The sequence below is a fragment of the Opisthorchis viverrini genome (genome assembly GCF_000715545.1).
Source record: "Opisthorchis viverrini unplaced genomic scaffold opera_v5_68, whole genome shotgun sequence".
NCBI classification, from domain to species: domain Eukaryota; kingdom Metazoa; phylum Platyhelminthes; class Trematoda; order Opisthorchiida; family Opisthorchiidae; genus Opisthorchis; species Opisthorchis viverrini.
Window position 1 is genome coordinate 1,749,437 of NW_008751724.1, and position 23,458 is coordinate 1,772,894.

Sequence of the window (23,458 nt, forward strand, 5' to 3'; positions counted from 1 at the left end):
TTTAGAAGCCCGCGGGACGACAGTTGTCCTCAGTCCCATGTTTGGATATCTGGGTAATTTTCATTCCACGCACAACCATAAAATATGCACATACGAACACCTTCATGCCACTGATCACCTTTTGTGCCTCACAATGCAAGTTATGCAACACTTATGACGTCCTGTCTTGAAACGCCGTCCGATCGTTGGGCCAGACGAGCTTCCACCAACGTTTTCAAAGACAATGCTGAATTTTCGTCTGCTGGTTCAACCAGTTGTTTGAATCTATTTGGGAAAGAGAAACAGAGAGCGTGGGTCAATTGGGTATGATATTTTTTTAAAAAACTGTTTCCACTGAACTCGATGTACGTTTCTCCCATCGCTGGTAGGATTTTTCGTGTCCCCTCACATTCCTTCTCGTTATCAGTAAAATCGTGCGATTTACACTCCAAGGCTCTTTGAATCTAGGAAATGTTACTTGAAGAAAGATCTTGGGACTTCGTCCATGTGGACGAAATTGTTTTCGTCCAGTCCTCCGCTTCGGCATACGTTTCACACCTTCGACGTGTTAGGTCAAGACTTGCAATCCTTAGTTTATTGATAGTTGTACATATTTTGATTGTACGTAGTCATTATCATGTGGCAATCAGCGTTTTCTAGCTTGCGTCATTTATAGCGTCGGAAACGGATTCAATCAAGGTGGAAGGTTATGTGTAAAACTAGTCTTTGTGGTCGCAATACTTGATTCTTCTTATTTCTCCTCCCTGACCGACTTCGACCGACTGCGCACCGATGGCTTCGTAATGCAGCAGAAGTTTGTGTGGTGGCCAATACTTGATAAGGCATCAGAATCTGTGGAGGCGCAAGTGAATCCGATCGGAGCACAGTTGTCGTTGCAGCCTACCGCCTCCCAACGAAGGTGGTGTTTTCCATTCCACCCCCGGAGACCTCTGTGACATTCTTTCGGTTCCTAGCTGCTATGACACGGGAAGGTTAGGATACTGCCGGGTTGCCCAAGCCTAGACTGGAGAAGTCAAGATATAGATGTTGGGTTCGAACGATGGACCCTTCGGTCAGTAAATTCGCGCTCTAACCACTGTGCCTTCGTGTCCCGAACTGAAGGATCTTCATGTCTCTTGCGTCACGCGTTTCTGCCCGTGTGTTCATGGAAACCCCACAAGACATGACTCTCTATTACTTCTTAGCTTATTTAGCCTTGATGTTTGTAATGGTTTGCAAATACTACTGGGTATATCTCGCTGATGGCTTTATTACGCAGTAGCGTGCTTATTCCGTCGTCGTTCGAAAGTAAACTGTTTCGTTCCTGATGGTTTTCCCCAGGTTCGTAGAGCTACCATGGTGTTATTTTATCACGATTGTACCGATTTATGGCTGGATGAATGCAGAATTCTGACCATCAGCAGTTAATGGGTCGTGGATGGACTTACCGTGGTCACCTCTGTCGGAAAAGTTAGCCGAGACAGTCTAACAAGTTGTTTCCATAGAACTTACGATTTTGGAGAGCTTTTTTATGCCCCAAAATAGTCTAACCAGCTGAGTTTTACTTGAATTGACGGTTTGTTTACTTTTCTAATGACAGGTCCCATGTTCGAGTCCCACTGCCCTAGTGGCCCAGTTTTTTTCAGCCCATTCTTGATCCGCCAGCGGTAACTGTGTTCTGTTTTTCATCTGTTTCAATTCATAATATTATCAGTTCAAACCGATATAGGAGCATTTTTTCAACTATTCAGTTCGTTGTCCAGGTACCTTTTGAGTTTTTCTATTCATTTCATTGGCGTTTCTCACATTCACCATTTTTCATAGGTCACCTAGACCTACGTCCGCAAACAGACGGTGTAGCACGGAGAATGTTGGGTCTCCCACTGCAACCGATGCACCCTCTGAACTCGCTTCGTCGAATCGAAAGGCAAGTTATTGTAAATGGTGTTTTTCCTGATCTCACCCCCTCGAAATGTTGGCGCCCACTTCGTTTTTCATGTATATCGGTGTTCAATGTTGGAGCCGATTTCAGTTTGTTGGACGCCAAACTCACATTGGTGGCCACCTCTGTTTACCTAGTCTGTTGTGATTCATGGAAGAATAAACAGAACACGTGTATTCAATTTTATATTTTGGGACTTACTTCGTTTTGGTCTACCTGGCAAACAACAAATGAGTTGTGATTCTGTTTCTCGGTGCTTATCGATTTTAAACTTTTTGATGAGATTGCCGTTTATCATCTGGGCGTTTATTTTCTGCTCAACATCTGTCCACCCTTCGCTCACCTGGACCAAGTGATTTTTCCCTCATTACTTCACGTTTCAGAGCTCGAGCTTGTTCAGTGGTTAAGGAGCGAATTTACTTACCGGAGGCTCCATGGTTCGGACTGAACCTGTGCATTTCGACTGCTCCCGTCCAGTATTTCGGGTGGCATGGCAGCTAGGCACCGAAAAGGCATTACAGCTGAGGGATTTTAGTCTTCGACATGCGTGCTGCAGCCAAGCAGACCTAGTGCAGGTCGCGTGCACTCTTATGAGGTACCACATGTCCTTGTTCTGTGTAGAACCGTGGCACAATTTACACAGCATATTCATAGGTAGGCTCGAGAGATGTGTTACAAAGTTTGGCCCGTTGAACCATTGCAGTGAATGTTTCAATATGTGTTTTCCATCCGCAGTTCTACGGGTTACCCAAGCCAGACCTATCGAACACTAAAAGGTTCAACTTTGCAACCTGAAACCCGCTATAGTGTGGTAGTTTCAATTCGATACCCTTGTGCTGAATGAATCCAATTTCGCAGCATCACTCATCGGTGAGCCGCATAAATTGACAGAGCACTGTGATTTTAGGATTCACCGTAATTACGGCATTCGAAATCCTGCGGCTATTGAAATATGACATTTTTGAATAGAGCGTTACCGGTTACCTAACAATTCGTTGAACTTCGGACCTGTCCTTCACTAGTGAAGAACTCGTATTTTCATCCGGTATTGCTGTCAGTGATGACAATAAAGCTATACCTCGGAAACTGCTGGGAACGGATCTGGAGTTGAGTTCCAAAGCTGATTCAAAAGTGACATCTGCTAGGGTCAAACGGGTTGAAAAACCACCTTTGCATGCTACCGCAATAGGTTGCGGCACAACTCTTCCAGCTATTTCCGGCGCGCTCAATTCATGTGTAGTCACCATAAAATATGGTGTCTAAGATGTGCATGTCAGCAAGCAGGAAGCTAGATGATACAGTTCTCTAAGATGGAGACAGCGGGATACGTACTTAGTAGAAATTTTTGAGGCCTCCCTTTGATATTCAGCCACAGATAACTCATGTGCCCGTGGAATTTGTGTTGAACATTAAGAATGCAGTAGCACTAGTGAAAGGTTTTGGTTGGGAAAAATGGGTTGCACCATAAGATAACAAAAATCAGTAGTAGTGCTAGAATAAGCTGCGCAGTTTAAGTCGCGAAAGGAAGTTGAATTAACCCGATCTACCATAAGATTCGGCGTTATCATTCTTTGTCAAGTAGCTTTTCTCCCGAAGATCCTCGCATATGCGTGCAATGAAATCCTGAAACCGCAGAAACTCAAGAGTTTTCAGTGACGAAGGTGAGCATTTGCGTTCCTCACGGCTCACTACCGCGTTTCTTCCGTGCTGGTTCTCTGTCTTAATCCGACCAGGACTGTAGGACGGGACCGGTCGTTTACCGCGTGCGGGAGTTATCATACCCATCAGATTTCCGGACTTCACCAAAACCATTCTGCCCATAATTCCACCCTACCGTGTATGTGATCATATTTGCGGTGACCACAAGACAACGGTGAATGCCCATACATTGGCGGAAGCCCGTTGCTTACTGAGGATTTCGAATGTTTACACAAATAGCTGCCAATAAATTAACGGACAAGCTGTGCATTGATTGCAGATCATCTGTCTACAGTCGCCTATCCTCTGAACTTCAAGCTGTTCCAGTCACTTTTCAGAGGGCCGCTGCAAAATCTTTTGCTTATTTAAATGGTACATTGATCGCAGGGATGTCGTTGGATTGAAATGTTAGCCTGTCAACGTAGATGTTAGACCGGTTAGACCTAAAGGGGAATGCATATTCCTTGTAGATCACATGGTTCACGTGGATTTCCGAATTAGCACCGTTTATCTATCACATCTAGAAGGACAAGCACTTTTGATCCTTGAAGCCCCGGAAGCCAAACCTTAACGCGACCCCATGAGTAGTGTTCCTTCTGGAAAATATACTACCATTATCTCGAATAGCGTATCAGCGGAAACGTGGGGCGTTCTTTGTGCACAGCATTCAGTTGAAGAATATTGTGAACAGAAAATTCAGCAGTAATTCATCCCAGTTCCTCACTGAAATGCAATTACTGGGCAAATGAGTGTATTTCGCAAACTGTGCACAATCTGGGTTCAATTAAACTCGGTAAATGAGCCTACTTGATGGCCCCTAAGAAGGGTGAAACGGGTCTTGGGCTGTCAAAGAGTTTTCAGTGACCTTGTGAGTAGTGATTCTTCAGGAAAACACCTCCAACCTCGCTGCACTGAACTGCGTATTGATGAAGGACGCCTTTTACAAACCTCAAAAATATGTTTCACACAACGGGTCCGGGAGTGTGCGTTGCATCAAAAGAACAAAACTATGGTATCACCCACGCCTATGTTACTTTGACACTTGTTATTACATCCTTGAGACCGTATCCACGTTAACTCCTGCAAATCTATCGACAGAAGGATGAGGCACAAGCAAGAACGTCTGCATAAAACGGCTGGACAGATATTTCACCGCAATGCTGAATAATTGATATGACTACATTGACCACTCTCCTGGTCAACTGTGGACTGGGCGCAGGGTAGGCGTACGACTAGAAATTCTTTGGGCTGAGCTGAAAACGAAGATTAATAAGTGGTAAACTTGAACTGATGTTTCATTTTTTCCAAGTCATATATGAAAAGGCGAAGTGTTCGCCTCAAATCCGAACCTCTGGCAGGAATGTCAACAGTGGGTGTTTGACAAAGGTTTCCCTCTGAGGTGCCAAATCTTCTCACCGTCTTTCGGATCACAACGCGATACAGGACACCACTCCGGTGACTGTGAGAATCACACAGGTAGTAATGGTCCGTAATGGTACGTTCACGAATCTTTGCATAGGAGCAGAGGCCAACCAAAGGATATCAGATCGGTTATGCTTAACCCCTCCGTGATGGATTCGGAAAGCTTCATGTCCATCGATGCTCCATATCTGTCTTTTCTTCGCTCGCCTAAAGTAGACGAATCATGGCTTTTTTGGTTTGGTCTCACGTCCACCCAACAGCCCGGGTCCAGACCGCGTCTACCGTAGTACACACTTGTTTCCACAACTCTTTCCAGCTTTGACAATCAGTGGTTACCTTGCACATTGGACGTAGCCCTACATTCCCTCAGTCACTTACTTCACGTCTCAGGATCTTATGTTGACTATCTCCTCTGATGACGACTTCGCAGGTGGAAGGGTCCCATTCCGTACAGGTTATTTGGAGTTCGTGAATACTGAGGTGATTCGGAAGCTTTACTCGTTATTTCATTTGGCAGATATTTCGATAAATCTCAATCAAATCCTGAGAATTCCTTAACTACCTACAAGCTGTTAGTAGACTGATTAGGAAGGGAAACGTTACTAGTCCATGGGTCTTCCACAGCCAGCCAAGAAGTCAGTGAGCACAAGATCAGGTGATTGGATAATGGTGGTGCCATGGACTATTCGCTGCTCATGTCTCAAACGACCACCCTTTTAGGTTTAGACTACCAACGCGAAACTGCTGCACTGTACGGGTTTTGGGCGTACTTAGTTGGTACCAAGAATAAGTCCTCTTTGCTGTTGCTTATTTTAACCAACCCATGGTTGTTACTAGAAGGGTAGCGATTACGCCTGGTGTGTGGTGCTTGTGCCATAATCCTCACCTTGTCTAATCGACTCCTTTTCTGCACGTGTGTTTTGGTGTGCACAAAGTTCATGTGAGGGAATCTGCTTATGGATGTACTGTTATTGTTTGACGACGGAAAACAGAACAGACTTCATCGCGATTCCTCTGTAAAAGCTCTTGAGAGTTAGAAGTCACATGGTTCGAACCCGTCGCCTCTGATTGCTTATGTCTAATCCTGGCAACCCGAAAAACGCTTGGTCTTCATGTTCCTTGACTGCCTAACACACAAGGGTTCTGTTCCTTACAGCCATCTTTGTGTTCAGTATTACTAACCTAGTTTTTGCAGCTCCTTGACAAACTATTTGCTAATAAATAGCTGGCCCATCGATTACTATTATTTTTCTTCGTGGTCATATGTTGGCCTGTTAATTCTGCCGCATGTGCTTGATGGAATGTCGACTGGGCACGTTCCGTATGCGTAATCCCTGCATGTACACGAAACCGTTTTTAATTTATGCACCAAATAGCTTTATGGCTTTGACCTCCTTTTTATTGTGGTCAATGACCACCGCGGAAAGCGATATCCGCTGGTAAGCAGTAATGCGGCATCATGTGCAAATAAAATGCACACGGGAAACCCGAAAGTTATAGAACACTAGGTCAATTTTCTTTTCCAGTTGGTAGTTCCACGTTTGACCTCCCGAACGTTGCACGTACACAGTGTCTGCACCGCGATGCGTGGAGTTGCGTCATAAGCTCCTTCAAATGTACAGTCCCACTTGCTCTGTTCCTCAATGGCGGCTACTTACCGGGTTCATTCGTGATCAGTTGACCCATGCACTTTTAACTATTGATCGCTCGTTTGACCCAAAGGAAAGATAGTCTGTCGTGGACAGCACTGTTATTACGCGTTAAGTAGAGGTCTGCGACCAACTATTCTGTCAAGAACTTTTACTCTGTTGTGGCTGTAACTATGAGCGATCTTATCGGGACTAATCAGGCAGACAATCAACAAACTGGTTTACAGAGATGGCTTAGTGGTTAGAGCGCGAATTTACTGACTGGAAGGTTTGTGGTTCGAATCCGACTTCTATCTCTCAACTTGCCCTGTCTAGGCTTGTGCAACCTGGCAGTGTTCCAGCCCTCGTGCTTCCTTCTAGCGGCATGGCAGCTAGGCACCAAAAGGGTGCTACAGCTGAATTATATAGTATCGTAGCTCCCGTCCACATGGGAGTCAGCAGTGCACTGTGTGCTTTGCGCTTGCAACTCTTTGACATTGCATTTTGAATGGTTGTTTCACGAGTTCCCTTTTCTGTATCTCGAAGAGACATCAAGCTGTAGTCCAACAGACCAGCTTCTGCGGTATCTACTCGCTACTGGACCGACGACTCTAGGTATTTTGTGGTTTTGCTTCCACACCAATGGACCGATACGGGTTATGGGATTTTTATGGACATTCTCAGAGTTATAGATAGCAATCCAGGATACAACAGATTCGCGAACGGTATCTGCCGGATAAAAAAACAGTCGAATTGACGATGTAGCCATTTAATGTTACGGTAATCTTTTTTTTTGGGAAACTTCTTTCGGGTGCACCCAAACCAATCTGAATGTCGAGGTTTTGATGGTTCGGAGGTTCGATCCGAGACGAGGGCACAAATCTAACAAATAGGCAGTGAGTGAATGGGGGGAAGTTAATGACCGCATAGATGTGTCCGTTTTTCTCTAAGTCTTACAAGCCATCGTTTGATCCTTTGCTATAATTCTGCAAACGAGCCTCCACTCAACGATTTCTTGACGTATTGTTCGCTTTCAGCCATGTACCACATCAGACAATAGTCAGCAGGCTGTTCATTCGTGATCTTCCGAGTGTTCTGTCTCGCTTTGCGAAGGCACCGAATGTTTGGTCGTTTTGGTGCAAACAAAATCGCTCTGTAGGAAAGCCACTAGTGAAAGCACCTTGTGATACCACGGATCGAAGCAACAAACCGGTGCATTCAGTCACCAATTGACCGGCAGTGCTCATGCCTTGACTTACTCCAGATGCGTGGGACTCAGTCCAACCCACTTTATCTGATAAACGAAACCAGGTTTAGATGTAAACAGTCGTACGGTGGTTGTCTGGTTCACGATCTTCCATGCCGTTAGTAAGGGGGAAGCAATCCACAGAATACTGTATCGCTACATTATACCCTTCAGTGTTTGTTGGATTGAAGTTTCCCAATAATAGAAATGCTGAGATGTCACTGGGCAAGGCCGGTAGTTTCATGGTTCGAACCCAAGAATAGCGTCTCGACTGTTTCTGTCCGTTTTGGGAAACTTGACAATATATCAGCCCACGTGCTTCCTTCGGGTAGCCGTGCGCCGAAATGGTACTGTGGTTGAACCATAGGAGAAATGCAATTGCGTGATGTGAAAAAGCGGATGTTGTAAAATCGAGCTCATTCCCAAAGTAGCTCCTTACGAGACTGTTCATCTTAATGTTGAACAAATTGGTGATCAACTCAGACGATATCGGTGATTTATCATCATGTTTTTGATGTTTGGACAATGTGGTTGACTAAAGCAACTCATTTCAGGCATTGTTTCTCGCAAACCTTCATCTTTGTTTATATCGAGTATTCTCTCTGAGGGAGATTTAGACCTGAAGAGAAACCTCCTCTAAAGAGAGCCTACTATGCCAGCAAAACGCTGTTCGGTAGCATATGGGTTTTTGGGCTACCTGGCAAATATGCATCATAAAGCCCTATAATTGGCCGATCGGAGATGATCGCTGAAATATCTGGTAAGACCAAATCGTTTACATGTCTATGTAAAAGATCCAGTTGATAGGACTCTGAGTGCTTATTGAAGTATAACTGAGGGACGAATGAGCATCCGTTAGTCTCATCTAATAAGCTTGTCCCTATTAAGAGCGCCAGATGTTGTGGATGACGTACGCATCAGCTGCTGTTCTCCCGGATGTTTTTTCAACTGCTGATTTCTCAGAATTCAACGGTCATGCGAAGTGTCGACTTTCCTCCCAAGGGAGGTAATCACTGGTTGTGCACATCGTATGAACCACTTCACCATGACTATACTTGAGCTTCGGGTTGACTTGAGCCTCAACTTCAAGCTTCTGATAGGAGAACAGAGCTTTTTATCTCTAGGTGGTGAGGTATGCATCAATCGGGTGATACCGAGGATTTTTTTATACTGAAAGACCGTATAAATGACATAGATAAAACAAAATCACACATTTTCGAGAAATAGCATCAATCGGTGATACCGAGGATTTTTTTTATACTGAAAGACCGTATAAATGACATAGATAAAACAAAATCACACATTTTCGAGAAATACACTCATTTGCAAATCAATTTGGTTTTCACGAGAGACTCAACTGAATCAGAAAGGTGTCTCATGCGATTTTTGGTATTGACAGATTTTCTGTACCTGTTCTTTCGTTTCTAATAGAGTTCCGCTTCGATGCGTTACGAACATATGCTTTCCAAAGCACGTCAGCTACTCGAACAGACGCGTTCCCAGCACCAACAACAGTCCTTGGCTCACCTCCCCTACACAGATGCTCTCCCTCCACTGGCGAGTACACGAAAACCACGCCCACACTCTACTTTTGGGATGCCTAACTGCGGACCCCTAGAGAAAGTCAAATCTAGCTCCGGACCGGATGGCAGCGCGGAAACTCACCAGACAACCCGGCATTCATCCACAAGTGGGTATTCTTACCTTCCACCTTACCTAGATTTTACAGTTGGGCTGTCTAAACTAAGCATCATTTTGTGCCGTCGATTGATCAGATTCTCCTAACGCGGATATCTTATGGTCATGATTGAAGAATCTCCATAAGTAACCCAAAAGAAAACACCAAGTGAGTGCATGTTTTCGTCCTTAAACCAGTTTCCTGTATTCTGGCTTGGAATCGACTTTCGGTCAATGTTTCTGGACAGAGTATTGATTGCGTATCGGATATTGGGGCTTTCTCTTCATATCAGCGAGAAATCCTATCGCCAAACGGATGTGGCGTATATGACTCTTCCTGGAGGCTACTTGAGTAAATTTAAGAGGACCTGGAGATTAGTTAGGTTCAAAGGAAGCACCCCGGAGAATCGTGGCATAGGCAAAATACCCAATGCTACCCAACGTTCGTTGAACTGTCGTGGGTTGCCAAATGATAATTCATTTGGTGAAACCACTTTAGGATCAATCATCTAGCCCGTTGTGACAAAATGCACAGCGATTGAAGATGCGGGATCCCTATTCTCCGTTTCGGTGTTGCGGTTTTCCAATACCATCAATTGTCTCCGCAAACGTTGAAATTGTCGCCGTTCTGTTGCGTCGCGGGACCTCTTTTGAACTTATAGAATATTTCGTTGATTCAACGTGCGTGTAAACTGCACCTCTAAGTAACTTGTTGAGCAATACGAAAACAGATGGGGAACGCCATAGTTACGGTGAACGAGTCACGACTACTGAGGTTGCGATTGCCGCTAGATTCGTTGTAGGGCAAGGAGACATCAGTACTGATGTAACGATGGTGTATATTTTTTCTCATTCGACGATGTTCGACACTAAAATTCGATCTCTTCGACGTATACCACCAATGTGAATGTTAGTCAGGCGATGTGCTCCGACGTTTACGACGTTGGTCGATTTCAAAAAATCCCTACACTTCTAATCAAAGGCCTTCAAGTACTGCAGACGGAATTTTCACAGTGAGGCAGTTCCCAGTCCATCTTTGCACCACAGTGTTTCTGTAATTGTTATCGCTTTAATATTGTGAGACACCAATGGGTGCTACAGCTGAACGATGCACATGGTACGTTTACGGTGGGAAAACACGAAAAAAAGATAAATAGTTCTACCGCTAACATCTTTGCAGTAACAAGAATCGGAACAGCGAGTCTACCCAGAAACAAATCCCTCTCTCTAGCGAACGAATTTAATCCTAAAAATTGTGAAATTTGAAAACCGTTTTAAGGATCTTCAGAAATGCGAGCAGTTGAGGACGTATCACGCAGCTGCCAATTCCGTACGGACGCCATTGCGAATCAACCACCAACACTGAAATGATACCCTTCTAACTGGTCCGTGTGAACGATCGTGAACCAAAGGAATCGAAGCTATTGCAAATCTCCTGCCGAGCGGTTATCATGACGCTTGCTAGGCCGTTCAAAAGTGACTAGTTCGGGCTTCGTTGCCAAGACCGTATAAACTGTCTTTCACAACGATAAGTCACGTCACCACCACCGATGACATTGTCTGTGGTTAAGTGCAACAGGAGGTTCCGGCCGTTTTTGTTGCATCTAAGGCCGATGCACTTATTGGTTTATCAGGGAGAGTGAAAAGCCTGTGTGTCTAATTCATCCTTGTATTGTTTTTTAACCTACTCCTACACTGCTACTTAAACTTGTATGGCTGTGAGACTTGGCTTATTCGAGCAGCAGAACCGCGAATTCTTCAGGTGTTCGACCATCGTTGTCTCAGAACCACAGCTCATGTGGGTTGGGGTCGGTGAATCCGTAACGGGACAGTTAGAAAACGCGTTTTCGGTTGTGCAGTGGGTACTTCCATAGAAGAATGTGTCCAGCACCAGAAGCTGCGTTGGTTAGGACATGTGTTACGCATACCGAACCATCGTTTGCCGAAGATAGTGTTGTTTTTCATGCACAATTCAGAGTGGCGTAAACAGAGAAGTGGCCAACCCTTGACTTGGCAGAAGAGTATGAAGGAAATCACGAAACGCTTGGGTGCTGTTGGTGCTACTCGCCTTCCAGGATGGGGACCGCGTGATCCTCACTGTGCCTGGTTGGAGACACTACAAGATATGGCTGCCAACCGATGTCAGTGGCGTTCTTGTTGTCAGTTTCTATCCAGATTGCCTGAGTGAATGTCTGGAGGTGTAGGCACCTCGGAATGATTGTGTTAAGCTAGCACTAAGTCCCTCCCCCATCCACCTTTATTCTTTTCTTCACAATAAGGCTTTGAAACAAGTCATGGTTGTACGGCAGTGAAGCATCGGTGTTGAACACTGATGTCATTCTGTCGATGATGATGATGATGATGATGATGACGATGATGATGATGATGATGGTGACGATTAGGTGACGATGGCGGCTGGTCTGTTCAGGGAGAACAAATATCTGAACATCTTTTGGGACAGTGAACGAGCAGTTGAATACATTTGTGAGGCCTTGAAATGTTTGTTTGGTTGTGCCCCCCTTCCCCCTCGAAGCGAGCAATTTTCCGTATTACCGAAGTCTTCTTTTTTGTGTTGCGACTAAGCAGTTATCATTCCGACTTCTGTCCAAGCCCAACCGGAATGAAATTATGCTAATGAACGCCTTGGGGTACCCTAGACTTCGTTCTTCTCTTACGTCGCACTACAGCTATTCACTAAAAAGCGGTCGCAGCCGAACGGTCTCATTTGGTTGGTTGCACCACTAAACCAGATCGGCCAATCAAATAGCGTATATTTTGATCTGTAGTTTGACATACAGCTTGCGGGTTGTGGGAGTTCGCACCTGTCTTGAAACACTGGCCATATGAAATACTCGACAAGGGAGCTTCTCTTCGCCAGTTCGTTTTCCTTGATGCTCCAAAAAACATCCAGATCAATGGAAACGGTCCAGTGAATAAATGGTTTGTTTTCCTATGTCCGATCCCAAAAGCTCGAATTCAAGTAATTTGACATACACCCGTCTTTATCAAGGTGCCTTACATCGTATCAGTCGACCAACGTACGGTAAGTCATCAAAGCCCCTAACAGCGCCATATTGATTTGAGCAGCCGCTCTCTAAACCGCCCAACGCCCGATTTAATGATATGAGTGAATTATTTATCTTTGTGTTGCTGCCCTGCTAGCGCTGTGGTTACAACGTAATTGAACAATTATATGAGATCAATACACATTGTCTTTTTTCTTTTCCTTTTCTGCTCCTTCCTGTCCCCCTCCTTGATGTGTGAACATTCACTGTCACCAACCGTGGTTGCTACTCACACGGCTTACATCTCACTGTATCACATAACTGCCTGTTTTTTCCTGCAACAATGGCGCGCTTTGTATGCTTACCAAATGGGTTTTTTCTCAATGCCTGTGCCTCATTCACATTGCTTGTCCTGCTTCATCCTGGACGCATGTTTTCTGTATGTTTGTGATGCGGTTTGGGACTACCCCATTCTCGAATGCTCCACATTCAGAACGCAGAAAAACCCCCCGAGTGCTAATGCGGTTCAACTCAGATGGTATGTAATGCAACAGTTGTGACCTTGAGCTCATTGTTCGTTTGTTTCATTTCACATCTCTGGTGTTTGCTAACCAATGAATACGCGCCGACTGCACCTGCAGTATCCTCTCCCATATAATGTGGGATACACTTAGCCTGATAACATTTCCAAATGCCTGCACTTCCGTCTACTCTGACCACCCAAATGCATGACATCTTCCATTGTTTGCTGGTTTTCCACTTCACATGTATACTGCCCCCGATCCACTCATGCTCAAAGTTAGGCATCAATCATTCTAGAGCTTCTATATTCCTCCTACTTTGCTTGCGATTTTGTGGAATCTTGTCGAATATATTCGTAGAACTGCAAGGGAAAACCGGAAAACCCCTATTATTAGGCAAATTGCACGGTTTACCGTTAGCTTTTACAACTTTGCTGCTCCCCTATAACGCTTTTAGTTGCGCTTTGTACGCTTCTGCCCATCTGTCCTCTCGATTTTTCTTTGTCTTTGCGTCGTCCCGTCGATCTGCTTAAAAGATGATCGCCCAAACCGGGTGTTCTTCCGACTGGTGTAACTGCTGCCCTGATGCCGCCCGATCTGAGGACCTGGTTCACTGTGCATCGCGAAAGAAATAGATTGGTCATTTAGATGGGCCATTCACATTTTGCATGCATTTTATGCACTTGTCTCGATAGTTACTTTTCTTTTGTTTGAACAAGTGTGACCACACATTTGGTACTTGCTCACACATCAGTTACACCGAGCTATTTATATACCTATGAACTAGCACGCACTGGGCGATGGTCCCATATAAAACGGAACTGTCGCTGAGGCGGGTCGCGAGAAAATGCGCCAAAGTTGTGAGAGCCCTCAGAAAGTATTCCACCAAACACAAATCGTTCACTTCATACATGGTCTCTAGTTTTCAGTATACGTCTTGGTTGCTGTTTTAATGTAGACTGGACAAAGCTTAATGACGTGATTTTGGGTTTATCGCCTGCTGTGCTCTCATATCTAGCTGGTACAAGCGATAAAAACCGATATCGACCCATTAGGGAAACCCGCGCTACTTTGCGGGATCATCCAGAATCACTCAGAACCAACAATCTGCAAGTAGCTGAGAGGGAGAATAATTCCACAGGATGAATGAAACCTCCACCTGAGAATTCGTCACCCGAGGTGCCAATCAAAATGTAGTCACGTGATGTGGTTTCCCTGATTGAAGAGAGAGTGGCGCTCTATCCTCTCTAATTGCGAGCTAATCACAGTGCTGATTAGCCGTTCGTGATGGAACGTTTGAGTGTCCAAACCACTAGGTTGGTGGCTCGAAACTCCCTGGAGTTTCGTGTTAATGATCCCAATAGAGATAAAACAGCTGTACAGTACTTTTCGGCTTTTCAGCATAAATTGGCTTAAATTACGGGACGAACTCTCAATCGAAAACCCCGAACCTAGCTGAGACTCGGCTTCCGGCTCAGGTTTAACTAGTGGCGTGCATCTTACTAATATTTTGCAACACTTACCTCTTTAGAAAACAAATGTGTAGTAAACTTGCGGCGCTGACTGAATATATGTGCATCCGAGATCTGTGTGTCTTGTAGATTGTTTGCTCATATTCGTCGACTATTCTATCGCCATTGCTTACATAGCAGAATAGAGGCTGTCTGGTTGCAGCTTGTTCACAACGGAAATGGTGCGTGAGTTATCACTTGCTTACGGATGGCAATCGCTGTGGCACTAACTTAGGTTTATCAGGTCAGGTTGTTCGGGGTGTGTACCTAGCGTGACCAGGCACTGTCGGTTAAGGCACTGGTCTCTGTTCGAAACGTCATGCTGGCCCACGTGACGTGTGAACACGAAAGGGAAGTGGCTATAGCTCGGTTCTGCGGACGGACCTGGGAAAGGAATCGTAACCAGGGGCTTTACCTCAATGGTGGCTTCTCAAACCCAAATTAACAATCAGTAGGTCAACTTTCGAGAATCGCTTGCACAAATACACACGGCCGATCTCAGTGGTCAGATTCGACTGAATGTATGCCACACCACATCATTTCCAACGTTCTTCGCTTTGTTATGGTTAGACCGAAACGTTGATTATTTCATTACTTATCCTGAATCTAAGGACCGCGACATGGCTAGATATCCTTGTCATATGTAGGATTGATGGACCTGTTTACAGAAACTACCTGGCCATCTCTGTATGTGCTTTTGACGGTTTAGACTGTTAATGCGAGCAAATCGCTTGGTCATATCGGACTGTTTCCCGAGAAATGAAACTTCTGACAATACTCTTTGAAGGAGGTGGATATCCTTGACATTTAGTTGCCGGTCACGCTGATGGGGGACTTAAACGACTTCAGCCAAGAAGCCGGCCCTCAAACAGAGGAGAATGCAACGATAATGGAAACTCAGTTATTAACATCCGCACTGAGGCGTGCATTCAGTGCACCAGAACTGCGAGCTCTCAACCAAATCCATGAGCCGCCACTACTTTCACTGAGAAGAAGCCAATCCACTGGAGCCAAATTACACGGCGTGCATAAAACTGCGGTGCAAGCAGGTTTTTAACATCTTAGTCCGATTTTCGGTCGTGGTCGTGACTAATCTCGCTCCTGTTATTCATGTACTGTGTCGTCCTGATTGGCAGATAAGTTTTAATAGGGGCTTTCTGATCCACGGGTGACAGTCGGAGCTAACAGTCCATGCCGTCCATGGGTCAAATCTGGAACGATCCATCTGATTTCAGGTTCCGAGACAGTCCACCACTGAACTGGTTTTGCAGAGTCACTGAAACTCAGCGGAGGATCGTGATCTTCTTAGTTAACAACAATTTCAGCAGCTGCGGTACTTCGTTCTCGAGGAACCTTCATGAGTTACCTCGATAAGGTTGTTTTACTTTGGAAGGATTAGGGAGAAGTGACTCCTAGAACCGTGTAAATACCTGGTTCATGGGGGCACTGAAATTTCGATTGTACAGTACACCCTCTCTTCAGCAACCGTTCCTGAAACTATTTCGTTTCCAGTTGGACTGTGCGTATGAAGAAGGGACTTATTTTTTCATTTCAGCGTTGATCGTCACTCCTAATATGTGTTCACTTGTGACTCAATAGCTAACCGACAAGTGCGTCGAATATAATGTTCTCCACACGTTATACAGCCTCCCTTGAACTGTCCTCCCTCCTTTACTCTGATATCTTGCAGACGTCCTGTGCAGTAAGTTTTTCCCCAAAGCAACGCTTTATTCTTTCACTTATCAGGGGAACCCGATTGGTCGACTCGTATCATTTTGTTTTTGTTTCTCCCTCATTCTTCTTGTTTTTTTTGCTGTTTGGTTATTCTCACGTCTAGGGACGATCTGTATGCCCAACGGAACCTCAGCTGCTACGGGCGGTTCGACAGCATCAGCTGTGACGACAACGGGCCCCCAATCTCCCTCACCACGGAAGGCTGTGATCAGTAATAGCTTTACTTCGACGGACGGTGTGAAGGTATTACATTTGAAGTTGTCTCAGTTAAATCTTTTCGCTTCTGGCCGCGGAAGCACGGCTCCTGTGCCGATTCGAATCGGAGAGCATCATTTCAGTGCGAAGACTTCCAGTTCTCCTACTGTAACACGGGTAGGTTGGTGCGCATGTGTAGTATATTTGTACATATATAGTAGTTTTATTCTTGTCCTACGGCAGTGAAGCTTCAGTGGCTACACTGATGTTGCTGTCTTTGATAATGATGATATCCTACATCACGAGATAGCTCAGTGGTTAAGACGCCAGCTTACAGACCGGAAGGTCTGTGGTCTGAACTCAACCTCAGTATCTCGACTGCTCCCGTCTAGACTTGGGCAATCTGGGAGTATCTCAGCCCTCATGCCGCCATCCGTTGGCACGGCAGCTAGGCATCGGAAGGGTGCTACAGCTAGACGATTTCATCTTTCATTTACACTACGGTACTAGGACATTTTTTTCTACTGCTTATGCCATAGGCCTCAAAACTTTTTTCATTGGCGAACTGCTCGGTTATCTTTATATGTCTCCAAAGGCCAGCTGGGTATAAGGTTAAGCTGGAGGATTATCTTCTCTACAGTGATTATTCCGCTAAATTGATTACTTTTACCGGGCACTGTTACATTCTCTTCGTGGCTTTTCCTGCTCCTGGTTAAACTGGAACCGTGTAAGTTTAAACGACAGAATCCGTGTTGATCGTCTGTCTGTTGAAAAGTCAAGCAACACTGTACAGCCAACAAAAATTAGCCAACACCCTGATTTTGCTATAAATCGTCAGTTGTTGTTGGCGGTGACAGTGTCCCCTATATTATCGGGGCGTACGACAGCCACCGTAGAGATGTCGTCCTATAAGTGATGTTGAAAAGTCAAGCAACACTGTACAGCCAATTGTTTGATTCTTATTAGGACTCATCAGCAGCACGTGTCTCACGTAATTTCAATCGAGAGTCTTGAACCCGCAACCTCGCATCTACTAGTTCGGACTCAACCGTTTGGCCACGAGCGGCAACTAGGTACACATACTGAATAGTGTGCAAGTAAGGCGAGAGTTCTTGACAGGGATAGTTCATTGTTCGCCTTCGCTAATATGTTATCGATCAGTACTTTCGGCGGTCCCACTGTGGATCCTACTAGCTACGTTTTCCTCACGAAGATAACTGTCTTTGATATGTGATTTACCTGATCTTTTGTTCGACACCTTGTATTAATATTCGCCCACTGTGATTTTTCCTTCTTCCCTCAGAATGTGATAAGGGTGGAACCAGAAAACTCAGGTATGGTTTTTGTTTGTTATCGTTTGTCGGTTACTCTCGACTCGTCGCCGATTGGTTAGACACCCTGGCAGTCACTTTGTTTATGGTTGATATATGACAGTTGAAATTAGCATGTTGAAAATCTAATACCTGGTGCAAACTGTGATTTGTTCGCTGTGCTGCGGTACACAATGATCTGTCTTATATTTTGCCCCATAATTGATGAGAAAAAGCCGAGGTCTTCATCCTTCCGCCTTATTTCTAGTTCCTGTTCCAACGCTTCCTGGCAAACTGCACGCTCATAGATCTTCTTGGTGAGGCCAGCTTGCACTCCACAAATTGCCTACGCCACTGTTGCAATCGTTTCGCTACTGTTGTCCTACGCCCATTTGTGGTTTGTTTTCCGAAGAATATAGATTTGGTTAAAAGTGACTTTTCCTCACCGTCTATCTTGCTTTCCCACGCTTTTCAGACACGTTGCATCGGCTTAACCCGGTGGATTCGAAACAGCCATCTACTCGAGCGGTCCCTAGCACTACCATGGTGGAACAACCGCCCGCCTTGTCAAACTACATCAAAAACGAGCAAGATGAATTGGATCGGGCACAACAAGAATTGGACCAAGAGGCTGCAGATTTAGAACAGCGTTTACGACACCACATGAAGAGTGCCCCGGGAACCGCGGCCGAGGAAGAACTACTTCGTCGCTGGTTTGTGTTGGTTAGCAGGAAAAGCGCTCTCATCCATCGAGGGCATCAGCTCTCTATTATGTAAGTGGGCCTAACACGCTTCTTGGCTTCTTATCTTGGTTTGAGGGTACTCCTAGAGTATGAGGGAGCAATAGGTTGAGCAAATGTGAGGGTTGCTAACTGGAGGTTCGCTTCGTTGGAAAGAAGGAATATCTGTAGAATTACCTTCTCACGGTTCTCTCCTTACATGGTTCATTTATTAAATATCGGCTATCTTGGAACTACGCTTTTGAGGCATGTAGTTATAATCAACTGCTTGTTAAAACTGCAAGCATTCGCCGCATGCAGATTTCAACCACTTAAAAAAATGGTAGTTATTCTAGAGTGGCAATCTGTTGCGCTGTTGTTGGCCGTCCCACAGTCTCTTGGGACGTAACAGTGTTACGCAGCGGTCAACGACCTTGAAACCTATAGTTCGTTCATGGATCAGTCTTTGTCTTGATGATTGGTATACCATTCTGATTAAGTGGTGATAGTTCTTTCTGTGCACCCTTGCTACCTACCACTCCAACCGTGTCAAATGATCCAATAAAATTTAGAGTTGATTAGATCAGAATGAAATTATGGATCTTTGCTTTCACTCTTCCCTGATACGATTATTTCTGGGGATATAGCTTTACAAGCTCTACCCGGAAGATCTGATAAAATGTTTGCACAGCTCACAACGGTTGACTGTTTGGTGAGACATTTTGTCGGCATCCCGTAGTTCCCTACCAGCTAGTAACAATCCGCGAATTCGTGTTTAATGATCGTTTAATGCACAACAAATACTACTAACTGATTACTGCGGGCTGCGTTGATTATTTTTTTTAAAAAATGCGTGTTTCGCTCGCACGAGTGGGGCGAGATGGCTAAATGCATAGAGCACGAATTTACTGACTGGAAGGTCCGCGTTTCGGAACCCGCCTCTGCATCTCGACTTCCCCCGTCTAGGCTTGGGCAACTTTGCAGTTAGGCACTGAAAGGGTGTTATAGCTGAACGATTTTTTCGTATGAGTGTTCTGTCCAGTCTCTCGTTACATGAGCAACCATTGGCTGGAACACCGCACCATTAATCGAACTCATTCACTGATTGGTCTTCTCTCACCCCCCTCCACGACTTGCTCAACCATATGTCGAAACTTTGGCGTGTTCGGTAGGCCGTTTTATTATGGAACAAGACTTCCCTACGTTGGCTGGAACCTATCCAGGTGTACGACTGAAATTTAGCAAATCAGTCCACTGATAATAAAAAATAGAAGTATCATTGTTCAGCTGTAGCACCCTTTCGGTGCCTAGCTTCCATGCCACCCGAAGGAAGCACCAGGGCTGGGATACTGCCAGGTTGGCCAAGTCTAGACAGGGAAGTCGAGGCAGAGGTCGCGTTCGAAACACAAATATTTCGGTCAGTAAATTCGCGCTCTAACCACTGAGACGTTTCGCCCAATCAGTCCACTTATAAGACGAAGAATATGCGTATTCTAGCCAGTCTGTCTTTTCGAGAAATACACTAATTTGCAAATCAATTTGGTTTTCACGAGAGACTCAACTGAATCTCTCGTTTATGATGTTCTGTCTTTTATTGTTTGTTCTCTGTATTTCTCTCTCCAGGGAAAAGGAAGACGATCTTAAAAAGAAGATTGAGATGCTTCAAGAGGAATTGCGCCGAGTTCTATCGATTGAAGGTAGGTGGAGATGCGCTACCCTTTCCCGTGGTTGATATTTTGGCGTGTTTCCAGTGGCCGTATCTCCTGACCTCCTCATTGTTAAATTGTTTTTCTGTTTTCGGTGGACTTCAAGTTCCCAAATTGGTTAAATTTGTGTATCCCATGAATCCAATCAATTGCTTCGATTTCACATTGACGCGAACGTTAAGCAGTTGGGTCGCAGATAATAGTCTTAGGATTGGGTGTTTGACGTAAAATCAGTTGTTACCCGAATGACCAATACCCTCCCGTTGAATTTTTCAACAACATAACCAAATGAGTGTGATACTCACCCTCTGACTAGCAGTGAACTCTGGATTGAGCGGAAATTTGTGTTAAATAGTCTTACAAGCGCCTTCCCGGTCCCTCCTGAGTTTCACTTTGAATTGAGCCAAGGCATTGATTCATCGCTACGATGCTAGCATTTACCAGGTACGAACCTCACTTTCATGATCGTGGATGACCAGTCTCGAGTGAACAGTCTCAAACTTGTCCAGTTTTGATGAGCTTCGTTCAACTCTGTGAATCGCATTAGTTAAGCAACTGATACTGAGCACTACTCAGTAGGGAGAAAGTGTCCTTTCAGTGTCATGTACTCGATCTGACAAAAATGTAGGCAAGAAAATATCTGAGCTACGCATAAGTACAGCATTACCACTTTCGCTTGAAGATCTGAAGGCTTCAGCAGCTAGGGTGAAATGTACTAACCTAACCAGAATCTAACCAGAGATCGTTGTCATTCAAATCTTGTTCAGAGATAAAGATTTTGGTTGGTTTCATGTATGTCCTGTCTACCATTCTTCAAGACATCAGCCTGTCGCAGATCCTAGACACCGTTTAACCGGCTTGTGCATGTGCTTACCTTGTCATAAACCAAAGCATCCTCGTTTGATACCTTTTTCGCGCATAGCTAGTGTACAATCCTATTTAACCGTGGGGACTAATATGTTGCCGGATTACCAAAGCGTATGCAGTAGCAGTTTAAAGATCGGATTTCGGTCCAGTGGTTAACTGCTGACGCAGCCTCTGGTTCTTAAGCTACGGAACTCTCTGTGTGAAGACTATCAACCACGAAGTCTGACTACCACCACGTTCTTTCAGCTCCGAAACTGCTGATGACTCGCTATACATCATTGTTATTGAATTCCATATGAATGGACCGGCCTGAAGCATGAAATGTGACAGAACCACAGCTGCCTTCGTTTATCTGCACCTATTCTTCTTTGAATACGCTCGTCTAATTAGGAAGTTAGAAAGAATCAAAACAGCATTGTAGGTTATGATACGATCGTGGCTAGTCGTTAGTAAAGCTTTCTACAGCCATGTGAATCGTTCAGCTGTAGCACGCTTTCGGTGCTCAACTGCCATGCCACCAGAAGGAAGTACAAGGGCTGGGATACTGCCAGTTTGCCAAAGCATAGACAGGGGAAGTCGAGGGGCAGAGGTCGGGTTTGAACCACGGACGTTCCGGTCAGTGGTTGACTCTCTAACCACTGAGCCACCTAGCCCCCATGTGGATGTGGGTGCACAAAACCGTCATACGATGACTGATGCTTGGCAGAAGTTGATCATGGTCACTGAAACATTGGAACTTTAATGGATAATTGTTAAGTTAGGTGAGCATATCAACAGCCACCTGATCAGCTGTCAATGCCCCACACTGCTGTGTCAATTTAATTACCGGGATAAAAATGGTCAAACTTAAAATAATGTTGGGTTGATGCTAAATAGTGATGTTTTTTTTCTATTCTCTTCGATATGCCATTGTTCCTCATACCTTATCTATCAAATGCCAACTTCGACTGGTGATTCATACAGTGGACGGCTCAATAATAGCTCCATGTATGTCTGTTTCTACTTCTCATATTCTTCGCCCTTATAACCGTGGGGGGACTTAGGAGGTGAACCTGAATCGTAAAGGCAGTACTTCAGGCCTATACGCACTTGGTCACGAGCCACGTGTCTGATATCTTCCTAACCAACATGTGTGCCAGGTCACCCCACTCCTCATGTGAATCCTTGTTGACCTGTGTCGTTCTGTGTCTGTCTGTAGCGCAGTTCGCGTTGCGGTACTTCGGACGTTTTGCGTTGCCTGTTAATCCCCCCTCGTCTGTATTCCCTTCCATCTGCTCACTCGTTCCCCCCTCATGGTCTGACACATCCCACTGGCCTTTCACCAAATACACTCCTGCATACCGTTTTGTTTGTTTGGAAGACCGCCACACTGGCTGCTATAACTGTCACCCCCCCCCATACTGTAATCCCAACTTTTCGGCGATCGTGGCTAGTCGTTAGTAAAGCTTTCTACAGCCATGTGAATCGTTCAGCTGTAGCACGCTTTCGGTGCTCAACTGCCATGCCACCAGAAGGAAGTACAAGGGCTGGGATACTGCCAGTTTGCCAAAGCATAGACAGGGGAAGTCGAGGGGCAGAGGTCGGGTTTGAACCACGGACGTTCCGGTCAGTGGTTGACTCTCTAACCACTGAGCCACCTAGCCCCCATGTGGATGTGGGTGCACAAAACCGTCATACGATGACTGATGCTTGGCAGAAGTTGATCATGGTCACTGAAACATTGGAACTTTAATGGATAATTGTTAAGTTAGGTGAGCATATCAACAGCCACCTGATCAGCTGTCAATGCCCCACACTGCTGTGTCAATTTAATTACCGGGATAAAAATGGTCAAACTTAAAATAATGTTGGGTTGATGCTAAATAGTGATGTTTTTTTTCTATTCTCTTCGATATGCCATTGTTCCTCATACCTTATCTATCAAATGCCAACTTCGACTGGTGATTCATACAGTGGACGGCTCAATAATAGCTCCATGTATGTCTGTTTCTACTTCTCATATTCTTCGCCCTTATAACCGTGGGGGGACTTAGGAGGTGAACCTGAATCGTAAAGGCAGTACTTCAGGCCTATACGCACTTGGTCACGAGCCACGTGTCTGATATCTTCCTAACCAACATGTGTGCCAGGTCACCCCACTCCTCATGTGAATCCTTGTTGACCTGTGTCGTTCTGTGTCTGTCTGTAGCGCAGTTCGCGTTGCGGTACTTCGGACGTTTTGCGTTGCCTGTTAATCCCCCCTCGTCTGTATTCCCTTCCATCTGCTCACTCGTTCCCCCCTCATGGTCTGACACATCC

General features: G+C 45.1%; 2 protein-coding genes across 2 annotated transcripts in view; one reads left to right on the top strand and one right to left on the bottom strand.

The window, feature by feature from the left end:
- Positions 1-23,458, top strand: part of T265_13462 (hypothetical protein) — a gene marked incomplete at both ends in the record, with an annotated part of 50,386 nt that overhangs the window by 21,337 nt on the left and 5,591 nt on the right. Inside the window, 6 exons of the mRNA XM_009168964.1 lie at positions 1,804-1,849; positions 9,347-9,605; positions 16,467-16,735; positions 17,862-17,892; positions 18,344-18,641; positions 20,211-20,284. Of these exons, the coding sequence (XP_009167228.1) occupies positions 1,804-1,849; positions 9,347-9,605; positions 16,467-16,735; positions 17,862-17,892; positions 18,344-18,641; positions 20,211-20,284 (977 nt within the window). The remainder of the gene's footprint in view (positions 1-1,803; positions 1,850-9,346; positions 9,606-16,466; positions 16,736-17,861; positions 17,893-18,343; positions 18,642-20,210; positions 20,285-23,458) is intronic.
- Positions 141-23,421, bottom strand: T265_04261 (hypothetical protein; the record flags this gene model as incomplete). The annotated part of the gene is made up of 2 exons (XM_009168950.1): positions 141-264; positions 23,240-23,421. 2 exons carry the CDS (start codon positions 23,419-23,421, stop codon positions 141-143), a joined length of 306 nt encoding a protein of 101 aa, XP_009167214.1.